Genomic DNA, 12,922 nt, shown 5'->3' with positions numbered 1-12,922 from the left:
GAGCCCGTATGGCTACGACCTGTAAACAAGCCCGTATGGATAAAAACAATGAACGAAGGCACCCACACAAAGAAACCACTTTAGTACAAATATGTTTATTTAATTACATGAAAACTTTACCATGGCTACGACCTGTGAACTAAACCTGAGGTACAGCGTGCACGCCAGGTTGTACAGCTGCCCGAACGCGAACGCCCACACCACCGCATATATCACGTTCGTTTAGTAATGTAGCCCTCCATGCCCGGATCCGCCGCCATGTTCACTTCAGCACGTGAATCCACCGCCGTCAGCAAACGACTTCTCGCTGACGACACAGCCATAGAAAAACAAAAAAGAGACTGCATGGATAAAAACAATAAACGAAGGCGCCTACAACACGCTTCTGAAACACCAGAACCAGATGAGTCACAGCTCCAAAAAGAAACCGCTTTAGTACAAATCCATCCATCCATCCATTTTCCAACCCGCTGAATCCGAACACAGGGTCACGGGGGTCTGCTGGAGCCAATCCCAGCCAACACAGGGCACAAGGCAGGGAACCAATCCTGGGCAGGGTGCCAACCCACCGCAGGACAAACACAAACACACCCACACACCAAGCACACACTAGGGCCAATTTAGAATCGCCAATCCACCTAACCTGCATGTCTTTGGACTGTGGGAGGAAACCGGAGCGCCCGGAGGAAACCCACGCAGACACGGGGAGAACATGCAAACTCCACGCAGGGAGGACCCGGGAGGCGAACCCAGGTCCCCAGGTTTCCCAAGTGCGAGGCAGCAGCGCTACCCACTACGCCACCGTGCCGCCCATGTATTCACTATCCAAGTGTAAACACAAATGTGTTTCATCTACAAATAAGCTGATTTGATGTTTTGTGTGGAGAAGGAGACATGGGATCTCTAAATAGACAAAATATGGACACCGGAAACACAATTCCAGATGTAATCCAGTTAAATTACATCAGGATACAATCCACAATCTGTACAAAACACATGGTAATGCTAGGTAAATTAATTGCTGCTAAAGGCCCAAATCGAACACTTACTACAGAATATGTGGCAAGTTTTTTTTAACTGCAAAGGAGGTCACACAGGGGTTCCCAAATGTTGTAACATTAATCTAGGTGCAAATGTTTAACCTGATTTCTCACTAATTAAATGATAAATTTCTCAATTGCTCCTGTTTCAAAGACACCATAATTTCAAAATGAAAAACAGCCAGACTAGTATCATCCCCAACTTTATCAATTGTTCAACAAATGGCTCACATTAACCACCACTTCTTACAAAAACATACTGTAAGAGGAGTTAGGACTGAACCTATTGCATTGTCCCCATGATATCAAGTAGTCCACACTGAAAGTAACTAATGCCTTAGGTTATAAAACTACCACTTTAACTTGAAACTTCTCCATCTGCCTGGGTAGATCCTTGGGAGGCTGAAGAGTTAACCCCTGAAAAGACACTGCAGTCACAGGAGGACTCTGTGACTCATCAGGGGCTAAATATGTTGACCTGTATTGAATTTTTTAAGTTTTGTTTAAAAATTGGAATAAACCACAAATCAACACACCTCTAATTAAAGAATCCTCGGGAAAAAAAGTACAGTGTATATAAGAATGGAAGAATATTCTTGTTGTCTCTGGAATGCACTTTGAAATTGTGTGCAATGGGAAAGGAGAGTTAAAATAGGAGTGACATAATCTTAAAGCTGTCACGTTGCAGATTTCCCTCAGTAACGGCAGAAGATTTGTACCATATTGGTTATATACCCCAGATTTAAAGTGATTTTACAGACAGTGTAAAACACTGTTTATTCTCCTTTCAGTTAAGTCAGTTTTCTCCGTCTGTTACTTGGCCCAGGCAGATTGAAAACAATTTATTAAGAAGCTACCCAGATTTATTATACATCATTATGCCATTACTTTAAAATACCCTCATAAATCAAATGGGAAGGGAAAACTGAGAAACAACTTCAGACCTTGACATGAAAAATGGAGCATGCAGTTGTCAGTTTTGTTCCAACTTACAGGCTAATTTAGTTAACCTGAAACTTTAAAATATATAGTTCTTTTAACAAAATGGATTCAGGAGCTGCGCTAGTAGCGACCAGCAGCAGAATTGCCTTGCTCCGTGTTTTGTTTTGTTATATATATATATATATATATATATATATATATATATATATATATATATATACACACCAAATACTTTTTTCTTTTTAATCCTTAATAGTGTGGTAGCGAAGTAAACAAATTCAGAATGTTTATTCTTGTTAAGGATAGAGCTGCCAGGTAAGAGGAAAAGAGGAAGGCCTAAGAGGAGGTTTACAGATGTGGCGAGAGAGGACATGCAGGTGATGGGTGTAACAGAACAAGATGCAGAGGACAGAAAGATATGGAAGAAGATGATCCGCTGTGACAACCCCTAACGGGAGCAGCCGAAAGAAGAAGTTAACTTGGATTTAAGTTCATCTAACCTGGGGCTTCACGCTACCCCTCCTAATCAGCCTGTTTCAATGGAACTCACCTGAACACACATATCTACCACCCGATTTCTGAGCGAATCTCCGCACTGTTATTAACAGCATAACTGTTTATAATAGTCGCGTAACCTGGAAAGAACGAAAATGAGGAAAAGAGGTGGCATTCGAGAGACTGAAAAAATGGAGTGGAGTTCGACCCCCCTTACCGACTGCTCTAATGGGAAATGTAGAGTCGCTTCACAATAAAGTGGATGAACTTCAATTGTGTGGATGCTTTCTGACCGATTACAGAGATGTGTGCGTTTTGACATTTACAGAGACCTGCCTGAATGGAAACGTTTCGGGTGTCTACGTGACAATTGATGGATCAGGTGCACCAATTCGTTTGGACAGAGACTCTGCCTTTACCGGTAAGGCACACTGCGAAGACGTCTGCCTTTACATAAATAAGCACTTGTGTAAAACGATGCATCTGTTTGTCTCGCTGCACCCCGTTTATCTGCCCTAAGAATTTCCACAGATGTTCACGACGATCGTGTACTTTCACCCAAAGGCAGTGGCGAACGTGGCCGTTAATGCCATCTCCAGTGTGATACAGAGACTTGAATTGCTGTCTCCCGACTCTTAAAACTTTTACTTTAACAATCCATCCATCCATCCATTTTCCGGTGACTTTAACTGGTGTGCACTGAACAAAACACTTAGCAAGTTTTACCAATATGCCCCCAGCTCGTCACAACAATCAGTGTTACGGGAACATCAAAGGCGCTTACGAATCGAGGGTTCATCAGGTCATTACTGTGTCCTGCTTATTCCAATCTATAAACCCATCTTTAAGAGAGTAAAGCCAGAAATTTAATAAATTAAAGACTAGGATGAGGACTTTATTGAGTGCCTGCGCGGCTGTTTTGAGTGCACTGACTAATCAGAGTTTGAAAAATCCTGCGCTGACATTAATGAACTGACGGACATTATAAACTGGTACATACAATTCTGCGAGGACACCATAATACCCACGAAATCAGCCAAAATATACCCTAATAGCAAGTCATGGATTATCAGAGATCTAAAAGAATTGATAACCCAAACAAATTGGGCATTTCAACATGAAACATTAATGAAACAGAAGGAATTACACAATGAAGCAAAAAAGAAATAAAGTATGAAGTATACGGACAAGATACAAAATGAACCGCGGACTGACAACCTGGGCTTATTATGGAATGGCATGAAGATGATGACTGGCATTCATACAAAAAGCAATAATCAATTTGAACTGGCAGGGGTCAAAACTGACTATCCTTTGGCGAAAAACATGAATGAGTTCTATTCAAGATGTGAAAAACAGGATTTTTGCTTCAGAACGAAGTCAGGAAAAGAACAGACTGGAGTCAGGAGTCCGCTCTTCTTTGATTATAATGATGTCACAAAAGTTCCTAAATCAAACAAATATAAAAAAAACTCGTCTTTGCGGAATAAGTGGTCGTCTGCTTCATTACTGTGCAGAGGAGCTCTCTCCAATATTCCACTTCAAATTTGAAATGTCCTTGAATTTACAAGTGTCCAGCGTGTGGAAACAGGCAACTGTTATTCCATTGGCAAAACTGCACACCCCAAAGCATTAAGTGACTTTAGACCAGTGGCATTAACTTCTCATATCATGAAATGCTTTAAGTTAATTAAGAAACAACTAGATAAAAACTAAGACTCTTCTGGATCCTCACCAATTTGCATACTGAGCAAAGAGGGATGTGGGGGACGCCACAGCAACACTTTCGAATTTATTGTATGAGCACATGCAAGATTTCTGTTTATAGACTTTTCCTCAGCTTTTAACACAATCCAGACCCATATTTTAGTTGAGAAACTGAATGATCAATTTTATTTGGATCCTAACTTGGTTGGGTGGATTCTGGACTTTTCAACAAACCGAACACAATGAGTGTTAATGGCTGTTTCTCTGATAACCTAAGTACATCTGTGGGGACTCTGCAAGGATGTTCTTTATCTCCTCTTTTGTTTATCCTGTATACAAATGACTCCAGGAGTTTATACAAAGAAAGACATATCCTGAAATTTGCAGATGACTCTTGTCATTGTAAAGTCTTCCACAAGACAAGGAAGATAGTCATGGACCCATTATCAATGTGTTTGTACAATGATATGATCACTCAAATTTATGACTTGATATTTCTAAGACATAAGATATGTTTGCAGATTCCATGAACTAATCACCATCAAATGTCTCAAATTTAATTAAAGGGGAGACAGTGGAGATGGTAGAGCAATACAAAATCTGGGAACAATCGTCGATAGCAAACTAAACCTTGACTTTAACACAGCACAACTCTAAAAAAGGGCAGTTATGACTTTTCTTTCTTAGGAATCTCAACTGTTATATTAAAAAAGTGCCATTACAATTTTGTCAAATTTAAAAGTCCTTTATTGAATCCATTGGTAAATTTGCTTTTATCTGTGGGTGTGGCAACCTCAGCAATAAGAATATAAATCATCTTGACACTATAAAAATTTGCAGTAAAATTATTGGTTCACAGCAGACCTCTATTACTGCAAACCGGTTAGAAAGAAAGCCAACTCAATTCTGTCAGACAGTAGCCATCCTCTTCTCCAAACTCCAGCTGTTGCCATCAGGCTGCAGATTTAGGGTTCCAGAGGTAAAGAGCAACAGATTTAAGAACTCTTTTATTCCTAGAGGTATAAGCATTTTAGATTCTGTTGCTTTTAGGAATGCTGCTAAATGTTAAATTCTGGATTATATTTTGTACCATTGAAAGTAGTTATTCTTCTTTGTATTGATATTGAGTCTGTGTTTATGCAATAACATTAGTTGTAAAATGTTCTGTCTTTATTTATTGGATCTCTGTAACAATGCCTTCTGTTATTGTACTTTCCTGCTGCAAGCAAATTTCCCTCTAGGATAATAAAGTCTATCTAAACCTAATGTTTGAACAAAATGTATTATAACTGGTATTGTAAATCAATTTCTAAATTATGGAAACCAACTAAAATAAACTATATAAATTACATAATTAACCCATATTTTGTCATTAAATTTAAAACTATTTGCTTCTTGACTGGACATAGCAGGCTGTAAGAGTTTGTCCTAAGCATACCAAGTAAATCTGGGCAGCATGAATTATGGGACGATTGTGGAATCTTTAGTACAAAGGCGCCCTCTACCGCTCCCATACGATAACTGTGCTTAAAGCTAAAATAGCAGCGGCAGATCGACCCATTTATCGTGCCTTCCTTAGTTGGCCACAACTTCAACTTTAAAACAGTAAACATTGCAAGAAGACAGTGTCAACCAACATGCTTAACAGAGTACATTAAAAGATGTGTTTCTTCAAGATCGATTTGTAAATCACTGCCTTACGACAAATATTAACCGTAACTCTTATTAAACAGTGAATACAACATACACCATATGTTATTTTTTCTTAAATTGGCTGTTAGTTCAGAAGGTGGTGTCTAAACAAACTAGAGACCCAGCTCCGTTTACCAGAACGGTCAGATTAACATCCTTATGAATGACCCTGCAGATGGCAAAATCTTAACATATGTTGTCACTAGTGCCAAATAATATGCCAATAGTGCCAAATATGCCATGTAGAAAAGAACTGAAAATGTCATACTGACTTAAGTATTTTGCACGCTGCACTTTGACATTCTTTGATATCCTTCTCCTGTGAAACATTCTGACCTGTCATTGTTTACGTCTTAATTATACACTGAATTTCTGTATTAGCTTTTATTATATTACATATTTATTGACTATATCTAGATGTGCATAATACCATACAATGCATCAATCTTGTCTTGTGTTTTAATTTCAATTCTATTTTTAATTTAGTTTTAATTTATTTGCACTTCATGTTGTTACACTGTGAACCCTGAGCTTCACAATTTAGTCTGTCTGTATACTTGTATATGGTTGAGATGACAAAGTTCACTATGACTTTGACAATACTGAACAGCAGCAAACATGGCATACAAAATTGTCTAATGAAGAGAGTAGCATCATAGTGACGATGCTAGCCTCAACAGACCAAATTAACGACACCTACACTAAAAAATACAACGCTGGACAAGAATACAAAAATGCAAATTAGTACAACAAAAACAACACTAGGTAACTAAAGTACAAACACTAATGTATACCAGAAAGCTCCAAAAAGTAAACTGAAAATTTTATCATCAAAAATCACTTTTAGCAGTCAAACTTTAGCGTCAGAGGGGCAAGACTGTCGCAGCCATAGTGTGATTATTTGTATTATGTAATGCCAGCTTTTACTGGCATGTCAGTGAAGGTCCTCATTGAGGTGCTTATTGCAGTCGCAATGTTTGCAGAGACCCAGAAAGTGTAAAGACGAGCATTAAAGACTCGGGAGCCTACCTAGCTAAAATAATGTAAGCGGGGCTGTGGTGGGTTGACAGCCTTAAGTCCTCCCTACTACACCCTCTACTTTGTAAAGATGTGTTTGACAATGTGTTATGACGCAAATGGCTTTTTATGTCATTGTCACAGTACTTGTTAAAGTTTCCGAGCAAGAATGCATCTGTTGACAGGGGTGTTAACACAGTTGGAAGCACCAGGAAAGGAGACATGCAAAAACAGTGTGAAGACGGCAACATTAGGTCAGAAGAAAAACACTAGTTACTGGAGTAAGGACATCCATCCTCTAAACCGGCTCATAAGCAGAGTTGTGGGGTACAAGGCATGAATGATCCCTGGCCAGGGCACCAGTCCACTGCAGAGAGAAAACACCGACCACTTTCAACGGGGCAAGTTAACATTACCATTCACCTGATAAAGTTACATCATCTTGCTGTATCAATAAGCTGAGAAAAATCAAAAAGCAGTAGAAAGATGGTTAAAAATTAGTAAAAGACCACTTCAGAATTTTAACAGGGCCAAAATCCTACTTTAATATAACATCACACATTGCTTAAGCCACAATTAGTTTCCCTATAAACGAGGCAGGTACTCAAAAAAGCCCAATGCAAGCATGCCTCTGATAATCACACACTCATATCCTTACCTTTCATTTAAAGAGGACCTGAACTAATCGTTTCTTTGAAATGCATTTTGGGATTATCACTTACATTTGTTGGCACATAAACTTTGCAGATCATTTAACAAAATCTACCCTAACAGCAGTTAATACCTTTTGTCTCAAGATTAGTTTTTGGAGAAGAGTAGAATGGCACAATATGTAGTACAACCATCACATAGATCCTGCATCCTACAGTTCCATCCCACGTTTGATGTTAAGCTTTATACTCAGTACTGCCAATAACTATGCTGAAGTGTCAGGGTTCATAAACTATGTATGGGCACTGTATTGCCCTAATTGAATCTATTACAAATATGGAAAATATGCAACAGAAAATACATATTTGATCGGTGTGATATGCAATACTTTGGCTGGCATTTCCTCTTGAGAATTGTATTAGTAAGTTCTATTTTCAGGTTGTTATACTCTAAACATGGTGCCAGAGAGTTGCAAGATGTTTATTAGCACATGCGAGTAAGAATTTCATTGTACTTTGTACACATGACAATAACCCTATAAAACTACATGGACACAACGCTAGAATTTCTACTAACCCTAAACAAGGCATGTTACTCATATTAAGTGAATGAAGACCTGAAATTGCACATTTGGCAGATAGGTTACAAGGAATGGGTTCACTGCAGTTTCAAAATGTAAACAAGCAGTGCTGGATTAGAGCAATTGATCTTGCAGGTTAAAGTCCAGTGCACTGGACATTATGTAATTGTCATTTGTGACATTCACAGTAAAAACCAATGGTAACTACATTTCACTTGGTTGTTAAATACATTCTTTAAATCAGATATACTGTGCCAGCCCCAGGTGAACCTTCTAGCAAAATGAAACCTTGAACTTTCAATGAACCACCAAGTGCGGGAATCAAAAACTTTAGGCAATCAATATATTTGAATTAACTGGATAGAAAGTGTCTGTTGATAGAAACTCAGAATCTGTTTTCATTTTAAATATTAAAAACTCAGCATTGGAGTGCCAACAAATGGCACAGTGAATAAGATGCATGTTAAGTTTTTTTTTTTTTTAGGCAAAATATCCTAATTGGAAATTATACTGCAACGTCAGGTCAATTAATCACCTTCAAATCAAATTTGCATTTTTGAAAAGCAGTGAACAAAGCAACAAATTAAAAAAAGCATGTGCATGTAAAAATACAATTTTAAACATTTGGAAACAAATCAACTGCACAACATTTTAAAATATTGACATAGTTTATTGCAAGCTAAACTTCTTAAAACGTCAGACTATAATAACTTACAATTTTGCATATATTACAGAACTTCAGCAGGAAGGGGATCCCACACAGGCCAAACCATGCTTGATAAAAAATGGCATTTTATATCAAAGGGCAAACCAGTAACCCATGTGCTACATAAAAGTTCTCAAACTGGATTCTTCAGGACAGTGATACACTAAAAATGTGTATTTAACTTCCATGCACTTTTCATCCAATTACAGTGATGATCATCAACATAATGACAATTTCCCAAGTGGCTGAAACAGATAAGTAAACTATACAGCTGCAGTCCCTTAGATATGAATGTGGCAGTTGAACTACTCCAGCTAGAAGCCTCAAGGACCAGCAACATTTGGTACTGGTCTGATTAAGTCACTAAAATGTGTAGGATGTGCACTCAAAATGCACAAGGCACTAAATCTTCACACACTGAAAGCATGATTACACCATGTGTCTGAAAACAAAACAAGTGTAAATGTAGCATTTGCATTTAAATCTCCAAAGTTTTAATTCCTTTAGTATTTTCCCCCCAAAACAGTCAAAGGAATATGTTTTTCAAATAATTTCATATTTACACAACTACTGTAAATTATAACTCTTTAGCAAAGATTATGGCTGTAAAAAAAAAACAAAAAAAAAAACACCCTCTACAATAAATGTACCCAATGGTTACCCAACCAGAGGCGTTTATGCATAGAAAGGTAAAATGCAGTTTATCCAAACCGCCCCAGTCTTCTACAGATGTAACCGACTGGCATGAAGTTCCATGAGCAACTCCAAGTTCCGCTTAAACTCCAGGAGCACATAGGTGTTTCTATACAAGAACATACACCAATCCAGTCACTTGTTCTGTTCCGAAAAGAAACACTAATGACAAAACTCGGAACCTAACTAAACCATTGGTAATAAAGCTTTGGCAGCGTTTATTTTGATCCTAACACAAAGACACACAAAGATGAGGTATATGGGTTTCAATTAACTTTTTACTACAAGAACCTTACTACTGTTGTATCCTGAACAGAAATCTACTCCGGATACTAAGCAAACTGGAAGCTATTAAGATTTAATTCTTGATATTTACTTGAGCAATCTTAATACAAACTAAACCGAAACATGTCTGAAGTATAACTTAACAATATATTAGATTTTTTTAACAATGTAATGGCAGATGACAAGTTAAAATAACACGTATAAACACAAATAAATAAACCTGTGAAGAAGCCCCAGTCGGGCGACAAGGTGGGTCAACTTCTATCCTGCACCACATAAAGTCAATTGCAAACTGGCGACCTCACATACGGGGGCCAAGCTGTGAGATGGTCATCGGTTAAACGGCAGTGGAAGCTTCGTGGAGGGTCGGGGAATAAAATATACACACAAGATTTTAACACTGAAGCAGCCCAGTTCACTCGTGTATTTCATTATTGTTCAGCCACTCAAGCCCTCCATTGCAAGAAAAGAAAAAAGGCTCCACTACACGGGACCAACCATCAAGTTCATGTAAACTTCAGGTAAAGTGCTTCAAACGTAGAAAAATCAGAGCAGCATCGCAAACATGTTTCGTCCTTGCATTCAGTACACAATCCGAAGACTCACTTCAGCAAAATCAAACGTCGTAACTTGAGAACAGGCGACAGGTTGAGCTTGAGCAGCTTTTCGGCTTTACTGCGAGCAGCCGCGGCGCTCCTCTTGGAGGAGACGTCTTTGACTTGGACAGTCTGTCGGACAGCTGTTGACCTGTCGCTCGCCGCCCTCCACACCCTGTTCAGTGCCTTTTGGTCGTGGCTGGCTGCCGAGCCCGTCCAAACCGGGGCTGGAACAGCGGGGTGCGGGCGCTTCACCGGGGGCGCGTGCTCTTCCGGTGAGTTGGAAGTTTTTCTTCGCTTCCTTCTAACCCCCAAAAATCCTCCTCTTTTTCTCCTCCTCTTCTTTTTCTTATCGCTCGGCACTGCCTGTGGACGCTTTTTGGGGCCACTCTGGGCGGTGTCAGTTACTCTTCTACTTAATAAACTTTTGTCGGGCACCACCGATCTACAAGATGAATATCCGTAAACGTCTTTACTTCGGAGAATCACGGGGGCGAAGCCTTCGTGCCTGAAGCTACAGAGGAAATCCCATATCTCGTCTTGAGAATTGGCTGCAAAATCTTTGGAGGAAGGAATAAACAGCTTAAAGGCATCTTCCAGCGCTTGCGTCTCTGACAAAGACACGTTGGCGCGAGAGAAAACAACTTTTTCTTTCTCTACGCTCCAGTCTCCCATTGTTTAGCAACAGCGCGAGCGACCGAGTGGCCCGGACAACTTCAGCACCCCCAGCAGCAGCTCTTCCGAACTGCACCTCCGTCTTACAAAAAATGGCAGCAAGATGGCCGGAGGTGCAACGGCCCATTTATAAAGCCGATTTGAAATACATCATCGTCTAGGCCACGCCCACTGGTTTCGAGCACAAAGGCCGGGCGGAAAAGAAGAAAGGGGCCTCTTTTGTTCAAAAAATGAGGTTTTCTCTTACAGAGTGTGAAAAAGTACACTTAACTGCCTCGTTTTATACGATGTAAAATAAAATCGTTCTCATTTTCGTTTTAAATGATGTAAAATAAAATCGTTCTCATTTTTTTTTATCAAACAACAGCCTAAGGTCCATTCATTTGTTTTCAGTTAAAACAATTTTTATGTGGTTAAAGGGAATGCTTTATTATTGTAATTTAATTTACTTTTCTTTCACATTTTTTCCGTTACACTTTACAGTAGGAGATGCAAATAAACTTTTAAGGACAATAATTTTAGACTGTAAAATTTAATAAGCTTATTACTTTACAGGCATTGCAAAGGACACCTTTTTACAGAGGGCCCCTCAATGGAATTCTCATTTAGTGCTTAACACAAAAACCAAAAGTGAAGTGAGCTAAAACTCATTTACACTGTGAAAACACTAATTTCTGTGAAATTCATCCATCCATCCATCCATTTTCTAACCCGCTGAATCCGAACACAGGGTCACGGGGGTCTGCTGGAGCCAATCCCAGCCAACACAGGGCACAAGGCAGGGAACCAATCCTGGGCAGGGTGCCAACCCACCGCAGGACACACACAAACACACCCACACACCAAGCACACACTAGGGCCAATTTAGAATCGCCAATCCACCTAACCTGCATGTCTTTGGAATGTGGGAGGAAACCGGAGCGCCCGGAGGAAACCCACGCAGACACGGGGAGAACATGCAAACTCCACGCAGGGAGGACCCGGGAATCGAACCCAGGTCCCCAGATCTCTCAACTGCGAGGCAGCAGCGCTACCCACTGCGCCACCGTGCCGCCCCTGTGAAATTCACTTCAGTGAAAATCAGCGTTTCATTGTGAAATCACACCCACCTTAAGTACAAATGAGTATTAAAGAAACAGCCTACTTTAACTGAACTAGAACATAAGAAATTTGAGAGCAGAATATTCAGTCCATCGAACACATTTGTTTAGCTAATAGTTAAGCTGTCCCAATTTCTATTCCAGATTTTTCTTAAAGGTTGTCAAGGTTTCTGCTTCAACTGCATGTCTGTGTAGTTTGTTCCAGAGTTCCACAACTCTTTGCATAAATATTTCCATCCTGCATTTAGTTTTAAATGCACTTCTTCTTAATTTCCACTGTAGTCCTTGAGTACGTGATTCACCCTTACACCAAAAGAATGTTGCTGGATCTACTTTATCAATGCCTTTGAGGATTTTAAAAACCTGGATTTGGTTCCCATGCAGTCTCCTCTGCCCAAGCTTAAACAGGTTCAATTCTCGGAGTCTGTCAGAGTAGGACATGTCCATAAGTTCTGGGATGCACTTGGTTGCTCTCCTCTGCACAGCTTCAAGTGCCACTACAGTGGGTACGGAAAGTATTCAGACCCCCTTCAATTTTTCACTCTTTGTCATATTGCAGCCATTTGCTAAAATCATTTAAATTAATTTTTTCCCTCATTAATGTACACACAGCACCCCATATTGACAGACAAAAAAAAGAATTTTTGAAATTGTTGCAGATTTATTAAAAAAGAAAAACTGAAATATCACATGGTCCTAAGTATTCAGACCCTTTGCTCAGTATTTAGTAGAAGCACCCTTTT

General features: G+C 39.5%; 1 protein-coding gene across 1 annotated transcript; it reads right to left on the bottom strand.

The window, feature by feature from the left end:
- Nucleotides 1-8,773: 8,773 nt before the first annotated feature.
- On the bottom strand, nt 8,774-11,199 carry LOC114660294 (coiled-coil domain-containing protein 71L-like). The gene has a single exon (XM_028812905.2). It carries the CDS (start codon nt 11,077-11,079, stop codon nt 10,411-10,413), a length of 669 nt encoding a protein of 222 aa, XP_028668738.2. The 5' UTR covers nt 11,080-11,199; the 3' UTR covers nt 8,774-10,410.
- Between the last annotated feature and the right edge of the window lie 1,723 nt (nt 11,200-12,922).

This window comes from Erpetoichthys calabaricus, chromosome 1 (assembly GCF_900747795.2).
Source record: "Erpetoichthys calabaricus chromosome 1, fErpCal1.3, whole genome shotgun sequence".
Classification (NCBI taxonomy): Eukaryota; Metazoa; Chordata; class Cladistia; order Polypteriformes; family Polypteridae; genus Erpetoichthys; species Erpetoichthys calabaricus.
Note: the sequence above shows the minus strand (reverse complement) of the source record. Positions and strands in the feature narration are given on the sequence as shown.